The 27,694-nt window shown below is 41.3% G+C and overlaps 1 protein-coding gene across 1 annotated transcript; it reads right to left on the bottom strand.

Moving 5' to 3' along the window:
- Positions 1-96: 96 nt before the first annotated feature.
- LOC137397368 (uncharacterized) lies at positions 97-27,694 on the bottom strand. Its single transcript, XM_068083659.1, has 5 exons — positions 27,585-27,694; positions 13,705-13,926; positions 3,276-3,367; positions 1,409-1,527; positions 97-642 (listed from the first exon to the last, which is right to left on the bottom strand). The coding sequence occupies exons 1-5, from the start codon at positions 27,692-27,694 to the stop codon at positions 97-99; spliced, it is 1,089 nt and encodes a 362-aa protein (XP_067939760.1).

The following is a 27,694-nucleotide window of genomic DNA, read 5'->3' as shown; positions in this document are numbered from 1 at the left end:
CCATACAAAACTTTTCATCAAAATCTATGGCTTCAAACATACTTGAGCCGTCTTCTTTAAAAAACAAAAAAGTATGATTTTTTATGTCTGTCACCATCATTTGTCCCTGAACCTGGCCATAATACACACTTTTACCGCACTTTTATGTTTTAGCCTTGCAGCTCCATTAACTATGTGCAGGTAAGGGAGGCAATTAACGTCTCTAGCTGGACATTTTATTTCCACAAGTCTAGTCTCACAGCAATCGCTAGAACAAATGCCATCTGTACTAGCTCTGATAAATTGCAGTTTGTTATGAATAAAAAGACCACAAGAATTAATTTTTACATTTTTGCGTCCTTCTTGCAGTAGCAGTAGTTTCAAGTTTTCTAAAGCTAATGGCTCTATTTTGGCTCCTTCTAATATTTGAGACAAATGTAGCCATTTAGAAGGATTGATGATGCTTTCTACTAATTTTGAGCAATCTGTTGATGGACCGCATTTTAGTGACTCCATTTTTGTGTGAATTTTGTAAAAATTCGATGCTGTCACTCGACCTCTCTTCAGTCTTCTCCAATTTTCATTTTCAGATTGTCCTCTGGTAAAAACTTCGATATCAGAAATTTGTTGATCGCTCAAAACACATTTAGTTAATGAGTTTATCTACAGTAGCTACAGTCTTGGCTGTATCAGCACTACTGCGAATGGAACTGATCCAAATGTCTGGAGAGTCATTGTCATTAGGCAGTATAGTGTCATCATCAATGGGCTGAGACGCACTGGTTTTGAGTTTCCCTGTAAACAAAGACAAAAATGTCATACACATAAGATTTTCATTGTCATGATTATTCCAGTCAAAAGCAGACTAATTAAACACCTGAATGTATTCTGTTGTGATTAGTAGTCAAATTATGTAATTTTGATAAGCTTGTGGTGGGAAGAGAAGAAAGATGCAAACAAGTGTACTAGATGATTTCACAATTGCGGGGAGGGAGGGTTGGATGCAGATTAAGCTCGAAAAGTGTTGATTGTATGTCTTTCATTACATAAGGTTCTAGTTGGGTGTATCACTGCGGGTACTTTGCAAAATTATTAACCAGTGAAATTTGTATATAAAGTATTGCAAGTATAGTTTTTGTTAAAAAATTCAAAACTTTAATTATAAGTATTTTTTCACGGATTTTGTGAATCATACATGGCCCAACTATAGGATGGCAGCAGCTAGTCCAGATAAATAAGTTCTGCAGCTGTAATGCCATTTTTTTCACTACAATTGGAAATTTCATATAACACTTAATTGTCGTTTGCAGTACCGGTTTGCAGTTATTGTATTTTGCTCCAGAGTCATATAATTTTCTGAACCAACTAGGCTAAAAATCATGACAATAAGTGGTGTACAACTGGCAAAAAACAGCAGTGCTGTCGGTACTGCTGACCGCAATGATTCTACAAAATCTTTGAAATGGCATGTGACACCTGGCTCATTGAGTGTCTCCCCAAACTTTACCCTGCTAGTTGTAGACTTTTTGATCGATTTTTCCTTGCCACCTGAAATGATATCAACAATTAGACATTTACAAAGATGAGTAGAGCAGTTTACTGCCTAATCCAAAAATCTGCAGTCTGTAGTTAGCAATCAATGCTTGCATAGTGAGAGAATGATACAGATTATCATGCCATTTCTCCACTTATAGCAGTCAGTAGCCTTGATGCTACAGTTTGCGACTACATAATTGAAAACTAAAATATTTAAACACAAAAAGATGTTGTGTAGAACATGCTGACCTGCTGTACATTTATTGTTTGTGATTATCTATGAATATAGTGATTTAGCAGCTGATTAAAATCTTTGTTAAGCATTCTTTCGAATGTTCTATGGCCATTATATAGCAAGTGCTGAGACAATATTTTAATACAACTTTCAATGATTACATAGCTTGAATTTTGTTAGTACTAACCTTTGCCAGATTTGTGGCTTGGTTTCTTAAAACTCATATCAGCTACTTTCATAAAGACAGTCTTTCTTGAAGATGGTCCTTTCCAGGCACAGGCAGTATTTGTGCAGGCTGAATTTGATATACCCTAGGACACTTATGTATTCGCGGCATCTAACTTTCGCGTTTTCGCGGTGTAATCCTCTCACGAAAATTTAATGAGCGAAACTAAACTATCATAACGAACGAGCGAAAACGCGAAGTTAAATAGCTTTGTTCGTTGATATCCACAATAAAATCGTAATATTAGAAATGCAGGCAACTTTCGTCTGTGGTTAGGATAAATGGGAAATTGCTGGTAAACTCATTATAGCTAATACACCAACTGAGCAGCATGGCAAAGCAATATCAGTTTGGTCACCGAATTTGTAACTGATGAGGATGAAAGTCTGGTAGGTGAATTCGTAAAATTGAAGAATAATTATTGCAGTGATGAATTTTATTACTATCCAAAAACAATATCAACCCTCATCAGGTCCAACCACATTATCTCTTTCACTGCCAATCATGTACAAATTCGTTACCGGCCTAGTGCCAGCCATTTTACCGAAATTGCCGATATTGCTTCATGATATGTATACAGTATTTTTCAAGTTCTACTTTAATTATCTGTATAATCACGAAAATACAAATTGTCTGTTATGTCATCAACAACTAATTACCTGTTTTATGACTCACGCGAGGTAGTTAATGAACTCACAGAAAAATGTTCGTTTTTAGATTAGAAATTCTCAAACAAAAGTTTAAAATTGCTTCGTTGTTTTAGGCTGATTTTATAGAGAAATCTTCGGACAACACAGTCAATTTCATAAAACACTTAAAGACCGTGGGTTATGTGGTCAACAAATAATAAAATCAGGTTACCAGACAATTGCTGAGAAAGTCAGAAAATGCGTTTATGTCAGTGGCCCCTAGAAAACGCATAAATGCGTTTATGGCAGCGTAAGGGTTATACAGTTTTGGTTGTGAAGTTGGTTGTTACCTATCTATTTTCTTCTTCTTGGGATTCTAGTGTGAAAGTCACGGCGGGAGGGACCTAGACGTCATTGATAGTCTAAGAAACAAATGGCAGCAAGTGATCAAATTGAATTGTCGTTCTCATCCACACATTTCAACCTGTGGTTTACAAATACGAACTATTCCCAAATTGAATTTTTTTCTTACTAGTGAACTGGACCTGAGGAATGTAATGTTTTTTCCACTGAATTTATTTTCACACCACTATATTTTCGCACTCATCAGAGCCGCGAAATTAAGTTGCAGTGAAATTTTACTCTGTGTGCTACTCACGAAACTAAATACTAGCGAAATATAAGTGTCCTAGGGTATCGAGCCTGAATGCACTCTCAATTTTAAACATGAGGGCTGCTATATGGTTGCATGTCTGGCTCAGACTAAAATTGTAAACATCATGATATTGCAGTTGCTAGTTATTATACTGCAATGCATTATTTGTTACACATTTTTGCTAACTATTTACAAATCTAATATTCTAACTATTTTTTTAACTTAACAGTTTCAATAAATTAATAGAGCCATATCTTTGAGTTATGTTTATTGTTTTGAATGTGCCATCGTTATTTTTAAAATATTTTACCGTTTAAATATCAGAAGGTTAGAATAAACAGTTACTTTATATAAGAACAACAGTAATCGACATAAACATCACACATGCTATAATTCAGTTGCACTAACTTTTGTGTTTATACTATATAAAAGATTTAGAACTACACTGATTGTACATAAAAATCAATGAGTTAAGTCCAAACTTGATACATTTTGCGAAAGATTTTGGCATTAAAAATCATCTAGACGCTAAAACCAAATAAACTTGACAGACATGGCAATACCAAACCCATGCACAATCTAGAAACTCAGTTTTCTAACATCTGCACAATACTGCGCCAAATTTTGCTTATTTGGCCAGGATATCTTTGTTTGGCTCCAAAGAGAGTAATAATAGTATAGCTTGGTTATAGATGGTCAGTGGAGTATCATTTTAATATAGACAATAAAATGTATTATAATAATAGATAACCAAAGCTCTTCAATTAACCTTCACACTATCAACATAATACTGTGGAGGACCGGGACATACATGTATATCATTTACTGCACTTATATATATATATATCCGCACTAGCACTTACCCGAACCTCCCGAACTTCCTTTATGTTATATAATCGCATACTTGAACTGCCTTTTTATTATATAACCATATTCCTGAACTGCCCTTTTTGTTATATAACCATACGTTTATCTTGTACTAATCCTGTTATATCTTGCATATCCTTTGTGCTATAAATAGATCGATAGGCGGAGCTAGACTATAGGTGCTGGCTATATAAGCCAGCGCAGTAAGTAGGCAAGGTGTGCTTGATTCCACTCATACTTGTGAACACTTGTGTTGAAGATATCATTAATAAACTACTATATACTCGTACGAACTGTTTCTATTGACGCCTGCCTGGTTGGCTCACCGATTGTACAAGCAGGCTCATTGCAACCATCAGACGGAACTGCCAGGGTGACTTTAAGAAGGCTAGGGGGCGATCCATGGCTTTGTCTAGACTCGATCGGGTGTGCCATAGCACAAGAGATCCAGTTCTAAAACCAGCCACTAGCGGATCCAGACTAGCCTGAGATAGAGATCCAGAAGGCAGGCCGGGGGTTTGGTTTCGGAGCAGGCCTGACTACTGGGTTCTTGTCTTGGACTGACTTGACCGCCACGGGCAAGTCAATCAGGCCTCGGACAAGGCCGGCCAGTAGCCCAGGTTGCGACTCCCTTGTTAGGAAGTAAAGCTGACTCAGCTACCGGAGTCAGATCCTTTACACTGGTGGCAGCAGTGGGATATGCTGAACCCACAACAGGACAACTAACAGGGACTAAAGACGACGCAGGTATGGCCAGACGGACTCGCAGCGCAAAAAGATCGGAAGCCCTCCGAATGGAGGGACTAGGAGGTCTAGAGCGACTGACAGGCGTCTTGAAAAGACTGCTCGTCAACCAGGGAACACAGGGACCCCCTGCACCCAGAGAAACATTCAGAGCCCCTGAATATGACAGAAATAGCGATGTAGAGGCCTTCATCAGACAGTTCGACGATGTAGCCGTTGCAAATGACTGGGGGCCAGGGTCCACGCTGCTACACATCGGAGAGAGACTGCGAGGGCAGGCTAAGGACTGTGGGCACGGGCAGACCATACACGCCGTATTTAACAACCTCCGGGCCAGGTTTGGACTGACGCCCAAAGAAGCCAGAGCCAAACTGCAGGGCCTGAAAAAGGACCAGCACGCCACACTATTCGAGCACGCCACCCAAATAAAGAAGCTGACCGACATCGCATTTAGGGAAATGTCGGATCGCCTGAAAGAAGAGATGGCCGTGGACACGTTCTGTGGTTCGCTGGGGAATGTTTATTTACAGAGACATCTGCTAGCGGTGCCTACCCCTACGTTAGAGGCAGCCGTGAGAGCAGGGAACAAGTACTTACAGGTTCGACCTAGTATAGCATCTCACCAAGCCCAACCCTTCAGGTCGGACGTCCGGGCAGTCCAGCCGGATGAGACAGGGCAGGGCGAAGGAGAACGGGCCTTCGAAGAGCCGGCTGTAGTGGCCAGGACCACCCCGAATACCCTCGAGCTGTTGTTGACCTCAGTGACAGACCTAGCCAAAGAAGTGGCCAAGTTAAAGCTGTACATCCATCGACCGCAGCCTATTCCAGAAAGCGGGGCCAAGAGAAAGGAGATGGCTAGATGCTGGGGGTGTAACCAGGAAGGCCACCAGAGGAGAAGTTGTCCGCAGAGACAAGAAAATCAGGGGACGCCCTATAAGCAGGAACTGGGAAACGCCTACGGCCCGCAGCAGTAGGTCTACCTGCTGGCTGCAATAGGGCACCCGGACACGAAAAACGCAGACAACTTAGCAAAACAAGTCGAAGGGAATCTGGGGTTGACCCGGAAGGTTGGCAACATCCGGCTAGAACGGCCGGCACCGGTCGAGAGACCCCCAGCAGAGATGATTCTCGTCTACAACCCATACCAAAGTCTATGGGATCTGGACGAGAGGGGGGGAATGTGAGGCGAGCCCCCGGGACTCGCCGCAGACGGCCAAACAGGCGCAGCGGCAGTACCTCCACCAGATCCAGAGACAGGGCAAGAGACGAAGAGTTTATGGACATACCGGAGAACCAGAGAGGCCAACCGGAGGTCGGGAAAGGCCAGGGCGGAAGGGAGGTCCGACTAGGGCCAAGCACCCCGAGAGATCTGGACAGCAAGGGTCAGGACAGAGAGCGGATTCAGTGATAACTGAAGCTCTCGAGAGACCAACGCTGTACGGATCAGGAAGGGGGGAGCTTGCGACCCAGATGGAACCCCGCCTTGAACCTAGAAAGGCTAGGTCGGAGAGAGATGACCCCACCGGCGCTGATCCGTTCAAGAGATCCGTATCAACCGGATCGGGATGGAACGAGGACCCAGCAATGGCGGAGCATCTCCAGAGACCGGAGTATCACAGACCCAGAGGTGAAGGGGGCTGGAACAAAGCCGACCCCACCAGGGGGCCTGTACCCAAAGAGGGACGGGAACCGACTCGAGGCGGCCATCTCCGAGAGTGGAATCTAGGTCAACACATGAATCCGGTGTCGGGTCCGACAGGCCGGTACGGGGAGAGCACAAGACCAGCTACTCCCGAGGAAAGCCTGAAGGACCAGCTCAAAAAGAGTCCACCACCGGACAAGCCTAGGGGATGTCCGAGGAGGAAAAAATCGGAAGAGTTGCGCGATACCGCCGCGGCGGAGGAAGGGTTGCCAAGGGTTGGGGCCTTGGAAAAACCCCATAAGTCAAGCTACTTCTTACCTAGAAAGGTAGAGAGGCAAGACTTACTGTTTCGCATAGACACCGACTGCAACACTAACCTGCTCTCCAAAAAGGTGTTCGACAGAATGCCGGAGCGGGTGAAGGTGCAGCTGGAAGAGAATGACCGGTACGGACTCATGGCCGATGGTAGCAAGCTCCAGTTTTATGGACTGATAAGGCTAGCCGGAAGGATCAGGGACGTGGCTATAGAAGAGAACTTCCTTGTAAGCCAGATCAGCGAAGATGCTATTCTGGGCATGCCTTTCCTGATCTCCCACAAGTGTCAGATTGAATTTGGCCGACCAGTCATTTCCTTAGGGGATAGGCAACTTACTTGCACCGACAAGTACGGGAGGATAATGGTGTCCAACGTTCACGCCTGGAAGAAGGTTACTATCCTTCCCTTGTCGGAAGTAAGAGTGGCAGGGAAGATTTCCGCCAAAAATTATGTTCCGGTGAACCTGATAGAGGGCTCTGATCCGCACATACCCGTAGCCTGTAGCCTGAACCGACCTGGAGAGAGGGGTGATGTCACCATATGATGCCTGAACCCCGGACGTCAACCTATAGAGTTGGGCGCCGGGCACGTCATTGGCTCATACACGGCTGTTGAAGAAGAGGACATACAGACGGATCTCTGGTCTGGGCCGGAACCAGAGAGCCTCGACGAATCAGGAGTGGGGTGTGCCGCTATACGGACGGGGGAAGCCGTCCCAGGTCACCTGGTTGAGTTGTATCGGCAGGCTCTTTCAGGATGCCGGCACGAAAGAGAGAGGCAGAGCTTGGCCTATCTTCTGACCAGGTACCAGGACGTGTTCAGCAAGTATGATGGCGACGTAGGAAGGACCGACTGGATAGCACACAGCATACCCCTGATGGAAGGTGCCAGGCCGGTCAGACAACAACCCCCCCCCCCCCGGTTAGGACCCCTCAAAGAGGCAGAAGCGGATAAGCAAGTACAGGAACTGCTGGAAAAGGGTTTGATCGAGCTTGCCAATGGAGCATGGAGTTCCTCGGTCGTCATGGTGAGAAAGAAGGATGGCGGGTGGAGATTTTGTATTGACTATCGACAACTGAATGCTGTCACCCAACAGGATGCGTACCCCATTCCAAGGATCGACGAGAGCCTGGATGCCCTGGTGGGAAGCCGATTTTTCAGTACGTTAGATCTGACCAGTGGTACTGGCAAGTACCGTTAGATCCGGACGCCCAAAAGAAATCCGCCTTTGCCACGAGAAGCGGGTTGTGGAAGTGGAAGGTACTGCCCTTCGGATTGACGTCGGCCCCTGCCACCTTCCAAAGACTGATGGAGTCTGTACTCCACGGGCTCCATTGGAAAACCCTCTTGTTATACTTAGACGACATCATCGTCATAGCTCCGGACTTCGAGACCCACTTGGCCCGTTTGGGAGAAGTCTTCCAGAGACTCGCTGCCACTCAGCTGAAACTGAAGCCCTCTAAATGCGAGCTCCTCCAGAAGAAAGTGAGGTATCTTGGCCATGTGGTGAGCCCGGAAGGAGTGTCCACGGACCCAGAAAAGGTAATAGAAGTGGCCGAATGGCAGACTCCGCGAAACATAAAGGAACTGCAGGCTTTCCTGGGGACCACAGGGTACTACCGGCAGTACCTGAGAGATTACGCCACTAATGCCAAACCACTCACGGTCTTGACCAGCAAAGGGAAGCCATGGAAGTGGGGAGAAGAAGAACAGCAGGCATTCGAGACCCTCCGACGAGGCCTGATCTCGGCACCCGTGTTGGGATATCCCAACCCAAAGAGTCAATATACTCTGGACACCGATGCCAGTAATGTGGGAGTGGGGGCCGTCCTGTCTCAGAACCAAGGAGGTAGGGAGATCGTGGTGGCATACTACAGCAAGACTCTCAGCCCAGCAGAACAAAACTACTGTGTGACGCGCCGGGAGCTCCTGGCAGTAGTAAAAGCCGTCAAACACTTCCGGCCCTACTTGTATGGACAACAGTTCGTGCTCCGCACGGACCATGCCTCCCTGAGTTGGTTGTGTAGGAGGAGGGAGCCGTCAGCTCAAGTGGCTTGGTGGCTGGAGATTCTGTCAGAATTCTCGTACCTACTAGAACACCGATCAGGGGCCAAGCACGGGAATGCCGACGGCCTGAGTCGACAGGTCTGCCCAAACGACTGTCGACAATGTATCCGAATAGAGGAACGAGACGGGGGCCCTAGCAAACAGGCATTGCTGGAAGGAGAGTCTGACACCATGGCCGCAATTAAGTTACCAGGGGACCGAAATTTCCGACAGCTGGTGCAGAGTCAAGTAGAAGGGACACAAGCCGTGGCTAGGATGTACTGGACAATAAAAAATGACCAAGAACTACCGGAGGAGGAGATAACTCTAGGGAGTAATGAGCTCCGGATCCTACATAAAAGACGGGAAGCCATGAGGTTGTCCGCTAACGGTGTCCTGGAGGTCAGACTAGCGACAGACGACCACCCCAGATGGTGTACCCTATGTCCCCGGGCGGATTGGAACTGGGTGATGTGGGACACGCACAGACTTGCCCACGCCGGGGTTCACAAGACCGTAAAGAGGTTACTGCTCAATTGGTACTAGCCGGGACTGAATGCCGACGTGAGACGACTCATCAAGACATGTGAGATCTGTCAGGTAGCAAAGACCGGTGGGAATCACGCGACCAAGAGCAGACACCGATTATACGCCGGGCGACCGTGGCAGAAGTTAGCGGTCGACCTGGTGGGACCAATGCCAGTGACTAACCGGGGGAATAAGTGGATCCTAGTGATTAGCGACCACTTCTCCAGATGGCAGGATGCAATAGCGATTCCGGACGCGACTGCCCCGGTGGTGGCCACGACCCTGGATGAAAGGGTGTTCTGTTATTTTGGCCTACCCGAGGAATTACACTCCGACCAAGGGGCCCAATTTGAGTCTAAACTCATGGGAGAATTATGTAGCCTATGGAACATAGACAAAACACGGACTACACCATACCACCCCCAGGGGAATGACGTTGTAGAAAGAAATAATCGGAGCCTAGGAGACTCCTTAAGAGCCTTGCTCCTGCGCCGTGGACCTACGGAGTGGGACTTGTTGCTACCGCAGATAATGAGGGCCTTCCGAGGCACTCCCACTCCGCCACGGGAGAAACCGCGAATTACATGATGATGGGCAGGGAACTGCGATTGCCGGACCAGCTCTCAGAACCCGTTGCAGTCACTGGTCAGGCGATACAACCCTACGTACTGAGACTAGCCAGCCGACTGGAGGAAACTTATGAAATCCTCCGGGAACGTCAGATGAAGATCCGAGTGGAGGATGAAGAGGAGCCCCCGTTGTTTGAGGCAGGCGACTTAGTACTGCTAGTCAACAAGAGACGTCAGCGAGGAGAAAACCCCAAATTACAGCCCAAATATGTGGGACCCTATACAGTCACTAGGTGTAATCCTAACCATACTTACCAAGTGGAAAGACAAGGGCAAATATCCGTACAAAACGAGGAGAGACTAAAACCATACTATGCATGCCCGGAAGCGGATGGGAGGGCCCCGGCCACCAAGGAACCCACCAGGAGGCCAAACATCAGAGGTGCCACTAGATGGAGAGAGAGGAGGCTGGAACAAGAGAGGATGGAACCGCCCCCGGATATGGACAGTGACACGTTCAGGAGACGACTTCTGGAGGTCCTGGCCAGAGAAAGAGGACCTGCCTCAGGCAGTCACGATCCTACCGGGGGGGTTAAAGAAGCAACAGAGCGACCCGGTGTATCCAACACAGAACCAGAGGAATCGAGTCTCGGGCCCTGTCCCGAAACCCTGGTGGAGCCTTCCGGGCAGGACCTGACAGAAGGGGAGGCAGACAACACCCCAGTCGATGAGACCTCCAACTCCGGGTCCACAGGGCAAAGGGATCTGCTCCAACCCGACGTTTCTATACCAGCACCAGCTGAAGAAGAGGTGCGAATAAACCCAGAACCAAGGGGAGCAGAAAATAGTATGGGAGGAAGACGAGACGGGGACCCCAGCGAATGGTGGGACCTCCCATCAGATACGGCCAGACCGTGTGCCACCAAATCAACCCTGAAGACGAAAGATCGGAAGCCGGAGAAAGACAGGCCGAACTCAGGGAACGGTACCAGTCTACCAAAGTTATGGTGGAAAAACTGGAAACCTTAATAGAGAGGGAAGGCCTGAGGACGAATCTAGAACTGATGTCTCAATACGAAATTTTAAAAGAGTCAATTGCCGAGCTAGAAGAGATGATGGCCTCGAGCCAACACGTGGAAGAGCAACCAGAATCAATCATGTCTGACCGAAACATCTTGGAAAAGGGGGCGGAGACGGAGGCAGACGAAGAAAATCAAGGAGGAGAGGAACCGTCCGGCAATGAAAGCTTTCGACAGCAGACTCCGGACGGCCGAAATTTTCAGGAACAAGAGCACGACGGGACCGGAAAGTGGCCATCTTCTGAAGTTGATACTGTCTCCAGTCACTTCAACCGCTGTACGCTGACAGATAACCAGCTCCCTCCACAAACTTATATCGCGAAATTAAATATGAGACCGACTTCAGATGAAACCGGAGCCATCGAGGATCAGGAACTGCAGGAATTATTGACAGAACTGGATGAGATCCTGGAAGAAACCGAGGTCGATCAAGCAAAATTACCTGGGAATAACGTAGCCAAGGGAAATATTGCACCCATTGCATATAAGGGAGAGAGGCCGGTAGAATCGGAGATAAACCAATACCAGAATGGTGCGATTGGTAGGAAACAGGACGCCCCAGGACAAAGCCAAGTCAAAGCAAGCCCGGCAAAATTCTGAGGGCCAGAGTTTTCGAGTCAGGAGCAGAGGTGAACCACTCCAGGATGGCCCTCCGCTAGAGACTAGCCAGAGGCGCCAGTTGCATACTCCACTACTACCAGACCACAGCAGACCAGGACCAATGCAAGCCTGCTCGGTAAATCTACCAACGATTCCTGTCAACCAGACAAAAGAGAACGAACTGTCCAAGAGAAGGAGAAACCGGGAAACCGTCGAAGGAGTAGCTGAGGATATCTGGTACTCCCCCACTTCCTACGAAAGGATGGAGGTCGCAGAAGACCGCCAGAAGGGGGAATGCAGACTCTGTGGCTTTCGAAACAAGGACAGTAGGGTAGTGAGGAGACACATACGGCAACACTTCTGGCGCTACTGGTGCAAATGTCAGAAAAACTCATCATCGTTCTTTAGTATATACAAGCACCAAAAGAAAGCCAAGGATCCCCGACTACACCCTAGCATTGTATACCAGGTAGATCAAGAGTGGTATACCGATTTTTGTACAAACATGAAATGGGCAGAGTGCCCCCCGTTTGGAACCTGCCTTCCCATAAAAGATGGGAACAGATGGGTACGAGGTAGAAGGACAGGACAAAAACGGCTAAGGACAGATTCACCAGAAGAAAAGGGGTGTACTGAGCGGGAGAACCGCCAAGAAGACGGGAGGAACGGACAAGCCGACCTCCGCGTCCACCTAAACCGATGCCGAACCGCCGAAGGAAGGGAGGAGCGGGTCCACAAGCCCTTCCCCCAAAAGTATGTAATTCCAAGGGTAAATCAGAGGAAATCGATACTCATCAGTCAGGAGATAAACACATCGCCTAAGGGAGCTGGGATGGAGGTAGCAGGAGAGGGCGAGACCGCCCTGGAGATACACGTCAGTGCGGACGATATCGCTGGAGTATATGCCGGAACCGGTGCCAAGACCCAGGAACCTGTCAGCAGCAAGGTAGCCAGGGCCAACGAGAACACACGGCCCCGGCAGGGAGAGTACAACCATAGAGCAGAAAGAGAAGAAGAACGATACCAACGTTACATCCGGATGGCCGAGGAATGCCGTATAGAAGCTCAGAGATTGAGAGCACGAGCTCGACGTTTCCGCTGAAAACACTCCCTTAATTGTTCACCCTTGGCCAAACAATTGGGGGGGAGAGTGTGGAGGACCGGGACATACATGTATATCATTTACTGCACTTATATATATATCCGCACTAGCACTTACCCGAACCTCCCGAACTTCCTTTATGTTATATAATCGCATACTTGAACTGCCTCTTTATTATATAACCATATTCCTGAACTGCTCTTTTTGTTATATAACCATACGTTTATCTTGTACTAATCCTGTTATATCTTGCATATCCTTTGTGCTATAAATAGATCGATAGGCGGAGCTAGACTATAGGCGCTGGCTATATAAGCCAGCGCAGTAAGTAGGCAAGGTGTGCTTGATTCCACTCATACTTGTGAACACTTGTGTTGAAGATATCATTAATAAACTACTATATACTCGTACGAACTGTTTCTATTGACGCCTGCCTGGTTGGCTCACCGATTGTACAAGCAGGCTCATTGCAACCATCAGACGGAACTGCCAGGGTGACTCTAAGAAGGCTAGGGGGCGATCCACGGCTTTGTCTAGACTCGATCGGGTGTGCCATGGCACAAGAGATCCAGTCCTAAGACCAGCCACTAGCGGATCCAGACTAGCCTGAGATAGAGATCCAGAAGGCAGGCCGGGGGTTTGGTTTCGGAGCAGGCCTGACTACTGGGTTCTTGTCTTGGACTGACTTGACCGCCATGGGCAAGTCAATCAGGCCTCTGACAAGGCCGGCCAGTAGCTCAGGTTGTGACTCCCTTGTTAGGAAGTAAAGCTGACTCAGCTACCGGAGTCAGATCTTTTACAATACTTGAATTTCTAAGCAATGTTGAAATGTAATTTCATATTTGATATACATGTAGATGGAGCAATATACTTTAAATAGCTTCTTTCATCATTAATGGCACACACATGCAATGTAAGGTAAAAAACTCAGTATATTTTTATATGGCTTACCCAGCAACACAGGAGCAAAATGCTGATTGCACCACTCCACTACTTTTCAGAACCTTAATCCACTGAGAATGAGGAATGTCATTCACTCGTTGACTTGGTGTACAAGTGCTTTTTAAATAACAGGCATCTGTATCTCTGATGTCATAGAAAAACACTTCCTGGATCCAGTCATTGAAGAAATAGCTGTATGCTTTTCCGGTTTTATAGCTCTTTAGAGCATTACTTAAAAGGGAATGCCGATTTTTTAGAACAAATCACACTATTTCATTGTAACAAAGAGGTGGCCATTTTTTCATACTCTCCTGTTCCCCAATCCAAGTTTTCAATTCATTCGGATCACCAGCTTTACTCCTACTTGCAGTAACGCCTTGTAATCTAATTTTTACATGTCTCTCGCTGTTTTAATGTTGGTTTTTCAGAGACATCAGTATTATACAAGAAATATACCCTTGAACAAAGCTCAAGACGAGTGCCCGAGATGCCGCATGCGCGTTTTTGACAGTACTCCTTTAGAGTATCAGTTGTCCATGTCTGTACTTCTTCAAGACTTATTAGTTGAGTTTCAAACAAAGTCGAATTGTAGTCGATGTCATATTTGGTGACGAAATGCCAAAGAATGGGAAAATACTAAATTGAATCAGGTATTATAGCAAAGTTTCAATGAGAAAATGAAATTAGTGTCCATTTCAAACTATTTGTTTAGGTTTATTAGTGCACTTATGTAATAAATGTTTACCTCATTAACCACATATAAACAAGGTAAACTAGTACTGAAAGAAATAGTGAACTGGTGCATTTCGGCCAGAAGTTAATTTTTCGACTTTTCTTTTAATTGGTATGGGTTACATTACGAGACAATAATCACATAACAGGCTGAATTAGCAGGTGCTAACAATGTTGGATGTCTGAACGATAGTACCAGATACCACATAGTGGTTATTTCTTAGTTGGTTACCCAGTGCAGGGCACCCATTGATGCACTATTTATACTAAAGGAAATTGTGAGCCTGATGTGCTTTCTTTGATGGCTAAGTTGCTGATTTTTCTTTCAGCTGGTACATGCAGCTAGGCCAGGGCATTTTTGCAAATATTTTGTTGAATATTCTAACAATGCAAAATCCAGCGTTCAATATTATTTGTACATATTTTCCACAACCAAAAGTTATACGGTCTGTTGCAGCATTAAGAACATCTGAATACTTGGTTACAAGCTGTTATATATCATATTCTTCAATTCATTGCTAACAGAATATACCCTTTTGAAGAAGACAACTCCAATATAGCAATGGAGGAAATTTATGTGAGGAAAAAGGTCTATTGTGACCTGTGGGTCGCGTGGCCCTAGGGCTATATGTCAATCGCACTTTCGCAAGTTCACGCAATGCTTGAAACTAATGAGTCTCGGTTACGACCCTCAGTATCACAATGAAATGAGAGAGCTAGTGCATAATATCATCGGGAAAACATAGTATGGTGCTTGGAATCTGAGTTATTTATCATAGAAATAATCTCTACATGGAGAACTAATGACACTGATTCCTTTGTCACCTTCATTATTTCTCATGAGTTGTCCTATCTTCGGCTGACGCTAGCGTCATTATCGTAGTTGATGAATATAAGCGGTAAGCAATAAAATAGGCGGTAAGAGCACATAACACTGCATATGAAAATTGTGAAGTCACAATTTCCGAGCCTATGCCAGTAAACATTTCTGTGGTAGGGCTCTCGGGAAATCCTATAAACCAACCAATGTCTGTCTCACCATGACAAACAATAGCTCATTCGAAAGCCAAGACTCTGATGTATTGAAATATACAATAAAAAATTATGTAATTTATTTGCTTTAACTATGAGTGGTGTTTTCACAGGTGATAATGTGCTGTAAATAGATAGGATATATGCAATCATATATAGTCGCCTTTTAAAAGCACAACCATGTTTTACAGTGCAATAGACCTTTTTCCTCACATAAATTTCCCCAATTGCTATATTGGAGTTGTCTTCTTCAAAAGGGTATATTCTGTTAGCAATGAATTGAAGAATATGATATAACAGCTTGTAACCATCAGTCTAGTATTCAGATGCTCTTAATGCTGCAACAGACCATATAGCTTTTGGTTGTGGAACATATGCACAAATATTATTGAACTCTAGATTTTGCATTGTTACAATATTCAGCAAAATATTTGCAAAAATGCCCTGGCTTAGCCGCATATATCGACTGAAAGAAAAATCAACAACTTAGCCATCAAAGAAAACACATCAGGCTCACAAGCTCATCTAGTACAGATAGCACATCAAAGGGTGCGCTGCACTGGGTAACCAACTAAGAAATAACCACTGTGTGGCATTTGGTACTATCGTTCAGACCAGTGTTTTTCAACCTTTTTTGAGTCAAGGCACATTTTTACATTGGAAAATTTTTGTGGCACACCACTAACCAAAAATTTTATAAAATGACACTCTGAACAGTATATTTAATCACAATAAAATTCATCAATTTATTGATACTCAGTCAGTGTGAAACCTGGGCCTGTTTAGATAAACATAATGCCAATATCCTGGCAGGAATAAAAGAAAGACACGAAGCTCTTCTTCAACAGCTCTCAGTCTCACTCTGCTTTTAGTTTTTATAGAAGTTAGGCTTGAAAAGCTCAGCTCACACAGATATGTGGTAAAAAATGGGAGCAATGTGAGAATAGCTTTGTTGGTCAGAATGGGGAACTCCTTGGCAGCAGTCAACCAAAAACTGTCCAAAGGAGGATCAGCAAATCTTAGTTTTAAACCCGATCCTGTTTCAGTTCAGTTAGGGGCTGTATATCATTGATTTGAGCGACACTTTGACATTCATCACACTAGTTAGTAATCAGAGGTGCCTAACTAGGCATATTGTACTAAACGACGCTTTCGATGGACTTATTGTACTACACAACGCTTTCGATGGACTTTGAGTTTTGTGGGCCGATATTAAATGCATTGACTATGCATCAAACACTAAAGTACAGATGCACCTAGATCATGGTGCCTGGATATTTAGCCTACTACATCAAGGCCTTGGCATTCAAATACAACACTCCTACCGCATAAGTTGCCTCAGAGCCTGAGGAACCTGTATTTAAAAAGGGACCTTGGATAATTTCTCACGGCACACCTGAGGATCTCTCACGGCACACTAGTGTGCCGCGGCACAGTGGTTGAAATTCACTGGTTCAGACATCCAACATTGTTAGCACTTGCTAATTCAGCCTGTTATGTGATTATTGTCTCTTGATGTACCACATACCAATTGAAAGAAGAGTCGAAAAATTAACTTCCGGCCGAAATGCACCAGTTCAATATTTCTTTCAGTACTAATTTACCTTGTTTATATGTGGTTAATGAGGTAAACATTTATTACATAAGTGCACTAATAAACCTAAACTATTTTCTCGTTGAAACTTTGCTATAATATCTATTCAATTTTGTACAGTGCACTCTATGTTTGGCAGCTGCTATAGTATTTTGTTATCTGCCAGTCATCCAAAATTATTAGCACCCGCTAGTTAGTTTGTTTGTGATCATTGTCACTCCATGTACCATTAGTGCAACAACAAAAAACATGCCAAAAGAATCTTGTGCTGTGTACAAATGTACAAACAACACGACAAAGCTATTGCAACACAAAAAAGAAATCTGTAGAGTTCATCAAACATTGCAAGGTGTGTATGTAGTATTTCCAGCTATTTTTTAATATTCTACTTGTAATCAAAATTTCAATATTGTCGAGAAATTGTTTACATAACATGGTATATATTTTTATATTATTAATTGTCAACTTTTAGCTTAATTTTAAATTTAATTTCGATAAATAGATAGTGCCAGAGTTATGAAATATCCCTTATCTTTTGTTGATTAGTTAGTGCATATGAGAGTGTGACAGTGCCCTGTAAAGGTGCCATTCAATCATGTTAAGCATTTTTGTCATTAAGCTGTTCAGCCTTTAGAGTTAATATATGTGTATTTTTTACATTCCATCAATGTAGCATTGTCATGACTAGCATGGGATATCAACACATACATGTAGCATATGGTTGACCTTTTTTATTTAGAGTATCAAACGAAACAACTATAATAAAAAAATAACTACTTCAAACCTTTTGGCAGCGTATGTCATCATTGTTTGACAAGTTGTTATGCCAAAAAGCTTTTTAAATGAACTAGAATAGGTAAATGTACTTAACCTTGTTAAATCTTATACCTAATGCTGCGGGACCTAGCCAAATGTTATGCATAACAGACAATTTGTACAGTTTCATCTTCAGTAAAAGTTTAAATCACGCTCGCTGTCAAGTCTTCGTAATAATTCATCTCTTTAGCAGTTATGATGTTAACTAACGATGTTATGAAAACGGTCTATATTTTTAATTAGTTAGATTTAGAGTTAGTTTACGTTTTTGGTCACTGAAACAACGAAATAAAATAGGTTATATAACTATTTGAAAAAACATTTAAAATTAGACTGATAAGTTTTAAGTGTTTTGGGATGCTTATTGTGCAGTAAGTAAAAATTCTTCTCTGATATTACATGTAGGTTCGCATATGCTGTATAAGTCAGTACTTATTGCATATTGTACATATTTTGCTTACTCTGTACTTTATGTTTATCATATTTTTTTTTCTTTTGTACAGGTTCATGTGGGTGTCCTTTACCGTTTACTCATTTTAAATTTCCTGTCGACTGTAAAAGACGAGCACAATGGAAATCCTTAGTCAATCGAAAGACATCTTCTAAAAAAGTCTGGTCTCCTTCAAAATATTCTGTTATCTGCAGTAAACATTTCATTGATGGTGCCCCAACAATAATGAATCCATTACCTACACTACACATGGGCTATTCTCTGTGCAGTATTCCACTGCAAGGCAGAGTCCCAAATGCATTAGTGGCTACAGATAAACATTTTCCTATAATTGATGATGGCAATAAGTCGGATGCTTCTGGTGAAAACTGGCTAGAAGTAACAGGAAGCGCTTTACATGGTGATAGACCAGTGGTTCCAACCTTTTTTTTGCTTTTACCCCTTTGCAAAATTTTCAAATACAAATTCCCTCCCCCCCCTTTGGAAAATGTGGAGTGTGAACCTATACTATATTGTATTCACTGGAAGGGCTACACAGGTACATATATGTAGGTCAGCAGCATATATACATGTATTTATTTGGTAAATAACTGAGAGTAGCATATATAGTAATAAATCATGTCAACCTTATTATTGTTTTGGTCACTCAACAGGTGTGGGGTAAGATTATGAATTTTAATGAGACCGCTCCAGCTGATGCCTCTGTACAAGTTTACACAAATCAGGCTTTGTTTTTTATAATGCACATCTCAAGTTGCTCTCAAGGTCAAGCCAATTTCTTTTCTCATTTTCAAGGTGCAGCATTGATGAAAATCCTACTTCATGTAGGTAGGTACAGCTAAATGGCATCAGAATCTTTATTGCCTTTTCAGCAATAAGTGGAGAAATGTTTCTTGCTGAGAGCTAAAACTAGTCAATAGACATTGATCTGAGATAATTTTTAGTGCAGAAATGTTAACCAACTCAACAAACTCCTATTGTAGCTCCTCTGGAATTTCTTCAACAGTGCGTTGAAATGGATTTCGTGTGATGTTGAGCATCTTTTTTTCTCAAGGTAGCTCAGGGGAGTAGCATCCAAATTCTGTTATGAGATCAGACAGGTGTTTAATAAGGGTTGCCACTGGACTACCAGGAACAGGTTTTGTCTTCCAATAATTCAGTGAGTGTGGGAAAGGATACCGCGTTCCCAGCGCAGGTTCATGTATGCCACAGTACCAGCTTTGCTTTGAAAGCACCAACGTTGTCATGAAAGGCAAGGAAATGATGATTGCTCCCTTGTACCTTCAAGTTCAACTTGTTTAGCGAGGCAAATGTATCAACCAGGTATGCAGTCTCAAATACATAGTTATCAGCTTTCATGGCTGCTAAAAGTTCATGCTGGCCTTTACCTTCAAGAATTTAATTTCATAACCTCGGACGTAACTCAAAGAGTCTGCCTTACATGTTTTCCTTGGACAACCACCTCACTTCAGTATGAAATAACAAAGTTGTAAACACCACATCACTTTCAGAACATAGTGCTGAGAACAATCTGGTATTTAGTGCTGATGCTTTGATGTAATTCACAACTTTTATGTTCACATCCAAGTTTGATTTCAACGCTTGTGGAAGAGTTTTTGATGCCAATGCTTCCCGGTGAATGGAGCAATGCACTCCTTTTCTATATCAGGGTTCTTCTGCTTGATTTTTTTACAATGCCTGATCTACATCCTAACATAGCAGGCGCTCCATCAGTGCATACACTTATTAACTTCCTTCAACCTGACTTGGCCTTTTCAAGGAAATTTTCAACACATCTCTTGCTGAAGTTGTTCTAAGCAAGGGCTGACAAAACAGAAACTCCTCTTCAATGGGTGTGTCATGCACATATCTATCATACACCAATAGCTGGGAAAGGCTGGCAACATCAGTTGACTCATCAAGTTGTACGGCCTAAAACGGGGATGCTTTAATCTTAGCAACTACTTTTTCTTCAATATTTGCAGCAATATCATCAATGCATCGTTTCACAGTGTTGTTGGATGGTGGGAGATCTTGAAAATTCTGCCCAGCTGGCTTTCCAAGTACTATTAATGCGCAGTCTAACATACATTGCTTGATCAGGGTCTCTCCTATTGTATGTGGCTTTTTACACTGAGCAATATGGTAGGAAACAGCGTATGAAGCTGTAATAAGTGCATTACTATGAGTATAGAGATCTCCACTTGCATCAAGTCTACTTCTCTTTACTTGCCACTCTTTGGACTAAAAGTAATTCTGGTTGTTCTCAGCTATTGTGGGGTGAATTTTTTGCGAGTGTTGTTTCAACTGAAAGGGTTTCATGGAGTCATTTGAGAAGGTTTTCAGGCATATAACACATTGCGGAAGCCAAGATTGTTTTTCATAAGATACAAAAAACCATAATCCAAGTAACTCTCAGTGTAGGTTCGTTTCTTTGCTTTTGACATCGTGCACTAGTTAATAGTTGTAAAAATAAAGCGGCAGCTGAAAAATATTATAAACGATTTAGTATCTGTTTGTACAATAATAATCATCTGTGACTGTATGAATATTTTTTATTTGATCTACTATTATAATAGATGCATGATTATGTGACTTATTTGCAGAAAAGCAAGTAAAACATAACATGAGTGGTAATAGGAAACAATAATGTGAGCATATATGTAATTATACTTGTACAAAGAATCTTACAGTTTGTTTTCTTTTACATGTGATGCAGTAGTTGATAAGTGAGTGTGTCCTTGTGTCAAATACATGTGCGCTGTGAGCAGCAAAATGCCAAACTAAGCCTTAGTTTGACCTTAGTTACTACAGTCATTAATTAAGGTCAAGCTGACTTATTGGAATTTTTCTAAATTGTTGGCAAAGATTATTACATTTACAGTACCTACATGCACACTGTATTACAATGAATTTATAGTAAAAGGTACTCGGTCTACAACCCCAGCCAGAATAAACATGTAATAGAACAGGAATGAGAAAATAAAACACATCTAGGATTTTGTTAAGGCTTAAAAGCGCGTTCGCAAAATGCGAAATTTTAAAAACTAAAATTCCCCCCTTTAAAATGCCAAATTCCCCCTGGGGGAATTCCCCCCTGGGGGGAATTCTCTCCAGGTTGAGAACCACTGTGATAGACAGACTCGCCGATTGAAAAGCACCAGCTGAACCTGAATTTACGACACCTTTCATCTCAAGCAGCGGCCAAACATAGATTGCACTGTACAAAATTGAATAGATATTATAGCAAAGTTTCAACGAGAAAATAGTTTAGGTTTATTAGTGCACTTATGTAATAAATGTTTACCTTATTAACCACATATAAACAAAGTAAATTAGTACTGAAAGAAATAGTGAACTGGTGCACTTCGGCCAGAAGTTAATTTTTCGACTTTTCTTTCAATTGGTATGTGGTACATCAAGACGCAATAATCACAAAACAGGCTGAATTAGCAAGTGCTAACAATGTTGGATGTCTGAACGATAGTACCAGATACCTCATAGTGGTTATTTCTTAGTTAGTTACCCAGTGTAACGCACCCTTTGATGTGCTATCTGTACTAGATGAGCTTGTGAGCCTGATGTGTTTTCTTTGATGGCTAAGTTGCTGATTTTTCTTTCAGTTGATATATGCAGCTAGGCCAGGGCATTTTTGCAAATATTTTGCTGAATATTCTAACAATGCAAAATCTAGCTTTCAATATTATTTGTGCATATGTTCCACAACCAAAAGCTATACGGTCTGTTGCAGCATTAAGAGCATCTGAATACTAGACTGATGGTTACAAGCTGTTATATCATATTCTTCCGTTCATTGCTAACAGAATATACCCTTTTGAAGAAGACAACTCCAATATAGCAATGGGGGAAATTTATGTGAGGAAAAAGGTCTATTCGGCCGAATGGCTAGACTGTTTGACCAATATTTTAGTGATTTTTAGCCTAACATTTCGAGTGAACGGTAATTCAGTGACAAGTGAATTACCAAAATGTACAGTTTTTGGGTGTTTTTATGTGCGTGTCTTACTTACTTAATCAAAGTAAACCTTACTACCTTATCATTGTTTCCCGTGCAACATGAAAAAGGGTTAGGTCTTATATTATGTATACTATAAGTGCATCATCAAGTATTAATATTCCCATGCAAAACATTTTTTCAATTCATGTTTGCTCCTTTTGCGAAACACCATAACTCAAATTGAACTTTATAGGTCATAGAAAACCTTTTCTACTGCAAACCCTACATACAATTATATATTAGTCACCTAAATTGCATTAGTTCTGCATTTAGTTCCCAAAAACTTTTATCATTTTTGCTTAATCTTTGTAATTGATTTTGCAATAAAATGTTTGGACATGTCAGAAAAAAAACCAGTAAATAAGCTGGAAGAGGCCTTTGATAAGTGACTTGTCATCGTGCACAGTTTTTTATGTTCATAACTTGCCATTGTTTGTTCAGAAGCTCATATTTCTACTAAAGAAACTAAAAAATGCGCACTGTTCCGTTGTTAATACACTTATCACCATTTTAGATTTAGAGATGTACACTACACATCCAATTGGCTATAAAATGGATTAATCGTCGTCACACGCATCACACCACCCAAATATTCATTGCTTCAGAACACACGCTTTATCGCCCTGAAGATTTTATGCACCACATTGATACAAATCTGCACCACGCCGATTTTGAACTCAGAACCTCCCCTTTTTGCAAACATGCGCCTGACCATTACTCTACACATATAACTGGCTATTATAGGCCTACAATAGATTAATTGTCATCAAACACATCACACCTGTCAATCATTCATGGCTTCAGGACTTCATTGCTTGGTAGATTATGGCCCATTATTGTTTGCCTAAGTTTATATTAACTGTGCTTATTATAGTAAATATTTAAAGTTATGTTACTCAAACTCGTTTGGGAAAAAAATTCAACCAATCGCAACTAAATTTTGCAACTAATGCTAAATCTTCTAAGCAAGAACTTTCTTTATTATTACCCCCCCCCCCAAAGCCAGGCATTCATCTAGTCTATCTACAATAAGATGATTCATCAATAATAATAATAATAATAATACATTATTATTATTATTATTAGACAAAGTGGCAAGAGTGCAGTGCACTGGAGCATATGTAAGAAACATGAGTTGCCCCACACAGCAAAATGGTACGACCACCGTGCAGAAGCTGTATTGGAGAACGAGAAAGTCAAGCTGCTATGGGACTTCAATGTGCAAACAGACAAGGTTATTAAAGCTAGAAGACCAGACCTTATACTAATAAATAAAGAAACCAAACTGTGCCAGGTCATAAACATAGCAATACCTGGAGACACAAGGGTAGTACAGAAGGAAGATGAGAAGATTGGTAAATACAAAGAGCTTGGGTTCGAGATAAACAGACTGTGGAAGGTGAAGACCAAAGTGATACCAATAGTAATTGGTGCACTTGGAATAATATCAATGAGGCATGTAGCATACTTGGCGGAGGTGGAAGTGAATATGTCTTTTGAGACTATACAGAAGACGGCCATCTTAGGAACAGCTCACATTTTGAGGAAGGTTCTCTCTTAGTGGAGTTGAGGAAGATGTTGGATCCTTTGGCTTTTTGTTAAGACCCGGACTCAACATGGACTACAACCAGTCACCTACCACTACACGACTGTGAAGAAAAACTTTTACAACAATAATAATAATCATAATAATAATAATAATAATCATAATAATAATAATAATCCATCCGCTTGTCTAAATTCATGGCTGGAGGCTAGAAAAAGATTATATGGTGCGAGATACCAACTCCTGACACAGGGCATTGGTAGTCTAACACACCAGCTTTTGCACCCAACGACAGCCTTTCAGCACTTCAAATAATTGTGAATATAATTAGTTATTACACCTTCTACTCTCACATAATGAACTAGTTTTTAAGTAGACTTTTGCTGCCTTTTCCTTCTTTCAATTATGCCTCATTTAATAAAAACTGTTTATCCGTTTGCTTCCTACTTACTATTAGTTGAACAAGTTTCAACTGTCATTCGCAAACTTCTGGTACGCTTCCTTTTGCGGAGTAGAAGATAAAAATTCACTTCCACAGTTAAAGCTATTGCTGCAATGATTAGTAAGGCTATGGCTGCCACCAAGAGTGGACTGACTATCAACAGACAGTAAAAGAGTGCCAGATCACCAGAATTTATTGCTTGAGTATGTGTGAAGGTTCTTTGGGTTGAACTGCTCAGACTTACAACAGCTATTAATTTCTTTAACCGCCATTTGCGGAGAGATTGTTTGACAGTAGGAGGCAAGGTAGCCGAAAAACACGACAAAGTGCAACATTTGTGTTTCTTCAATTTTTTTGTGTGATAAACCTGCATAAAACAATTGTTAAATACTGTAAAAGTTTTGTGCAAGTTTTCTTGCTTAAACTTTTTAGAATGAATTTTTGCAAATAGGTAAAAGTTATAAGTTGAGTTTTTTACAATTGGATAATTTCTGTGCCATACTAATTTTTTCATAGTTTTGTTTTAGTTTTAAGTTTAGTTTTGAGTTTTGTTTTTTAAGTTTTAAGATGTAGAAAAGCACACTTTCTTCAGTTTTTACATCTAATTTACAATCATTACAATGTATCAAATTATTTATACATATGTTTATATCCTATATTGTATTTTATAGGGAATTTGCCATGTATTTGAACTGTTTGCTTTCTTTAAAAATCTTACTTTATTTTATACTTCTAAGTACAACTGTTTTTTGTTAAGTGATAGAAAGAAGATTCCTTGTGAATGTTTGTTACAGATTAGTTTTGATGAATACTAGTACAACCTACAAATTTTTACTTTAACAAATTACATTTTACCTATACTTATGTAAGTTGATATTGTAAAGGTTTTGTGCCACCCTTACTTACTCCACCAGTATAAGATTCAATGTATAAGTTTATACATGTATTTTTGCTTTGTTCAAGAGAGTACAAGAATAGTCAAGTACATGAAATGAACAGGCCAAAAACAGCTCTGCTCTCTAACACAATTGTTCAGGTTTATATAGCGGGTAGCCTCGCTTCTTGTTCCATTTGATTAGACTCGACTTGGCTCAGCTCGGTTTTGCTCGGCTTTGCTCTACTCAGCTCAGCTGGGCTTGGCTCTGACCGGCTTAACTCTCGCCTCGTTACTCTGCCTTACTGAGCACAGCCCACCTCGGCGGATCACATTTCACAACAATACTCTGAGTGGTCAATTATGTGTACTTTTGACTCTGAAGTCACCTTGCCAGTAGTAAAATTAGTTTCTTTAATGTTGGTTTGAACTACACATAAACGCATTGCTAATACAACAGTTGCAAGCAGGTGTTATGGGTAAATTTGATATTTTTGCAAGTAATTGCAAGGGCAATAGAAAAGCGAACAAAGAGCTGTCAAGTTTTTGTTGGCTAATGTATGTATGAACTTCCAACTCAACTTTTGAACTTTTTAATTTTATAATTTTTGAAACATCGATAAACTTCAGTTACCCACAAGAAGTTTCTGAAGTCGATTTTTGTTAAAAGTATTAAATTTATTTTTCAGATTTCTTTTACTTTTACTAAATTACTAAAAGTAAGAGACTACCACAGCTCAATCAAATGAATTTATTTTAATGTTATAACAGTCTGCTTCTTCATTGTTTTTTATGGTTTGTTCCGTGATATACACTAAGCAGCCAGTATCAACTGATATCATCAATCGACCATGCTTTTAGCTTAAAATTGTTCAAAGTTTTCTGATTCAAACTCAACCAATTTATCAACAAAACTTAAAAAATGTTTCCTGTTGAATGTTTTTATTTTAAAGTTAATGATAAACAAAGTAAAAATGGTAAAAATGATGTTTGCTGCACTTGCAAGAAAACTATTGTTGGGCTTAGTGCATGCTTGCGGCTACTAATCATATTAACTAGTGTCATGACCTTCTAAAGCTATCATGTGATACACTAATGATTGTAAACTAGAAGTTAGACTTTTGAGTTCCACACTTTAGACATGACACTATGATCAGATGTCATTGACTCAACAGTCTGATAACACAATGAATGACACTTGGATAAACCCTTTACTGATATATTTCCTGAAACAACTATATGATAATAAGTTTCCATTTAACATGAAACTATGGCTTCTCCTCTTCGCTTATCCAATTCACTTGTCAAAAAGGAGTCAAAGCGAGTAAAGCAAGCTGACTTACGTCATTGCAGTAGTAAAAATATATAAAGTATGATGTTATCAAGCGGTATGAGATGGTTTGAATTCTGCAGCATGTGAGCTCTATAGAAAAAACTCCGTATGATTCTTCACACTAGGATAATAAAACTAACAATTTCGGTGATTTACAAAAACCACTAACTAAAGTGTAGAGAATCTTTAAAAATTTAAAAATACAGTAGACGCTCCTATAAAATATACATCACTTACATGTATAATATAAATTTCAGATAAGGTAAACAAATTATGCAAAGTTTTCGCTCTGTACTATGTAAAAATATTATCCAAAGTGTCAAATAAGGGTAATTTCTCAAATTCAGTTTGATGCATGTATTGCGTTATATCCATCATATATATATACATATATATATATATATATATATATATATATATATATATATATATATATATATATATATACATATGTATATATATACTGTATATAAGAGAGCTACTATAATAGATATAGCAGTACCCAATGACTACAATATAGCCAGCAAAGAAGAAGAAAAGGTAGAGAAATATATCCCTCTTGGAGATGAGATTGAAAAATGTTGGAATGGAAGAACAACTGTAATTCCAGTAGTCATTTGGGCACTGGGCGCAATAACACCATCGCATAAAATGTGGCTTGCCCAGATACCAACAGCAATCAACTCAGGTGAGTTGCAGAAAAGTTCGCTATTTGGAACAGCTAAGATCTTGAGGCGAGTGCTCAAACTCCCAGATCTCTGGTAGGAGACCCGAGTTAGAGCAGAAAGTACTACACATACGGGTTAACCGGGGTGAGGAAACAATTATATATATATAATATATATATATGTACAATCATATAATATATATATAATATATATATATGTGTGTGTGTGTGTGTGAATAGATGTTTTAAGAATAATAAAAGCTAACAGTTTGTGCTTATGCAAATAAAATTTGAAAACATGACATAATTGATGAATTACCACTATATCGACCAACGGTCTTTTTGTGTTATTAATTGACTTAGTCGACTGTCAGTGCAGACTACTCAAGATTATCCATCTTCTCCTTTTTCATATTCACATCATTGTCACTCACAGACTGTACTGGGTAGCCTTCAAAATAAGTAAGTTGATTATTCACCGTTGATGGAGTCAT

Source organism: Watersipora subatra, chromosome 5, assembly GCF_963576615.1.
Source record: "Watersipora subatra chromosome 5, tzWatSuba1.1, whole genome shotgun sequence".
Lineage (NCBI taxonomy): Eukaryota > Metazoa > Bryozoa > Gymnolaemata > Cheilostomatida > Watersiporidae > Watersipora > Watersipora subatra.
The sequence above is the reverse complement of the archived record's forward strand: the minus strand, read 5'-3'. Positions and strand labels throughout refer to the sequence as shown.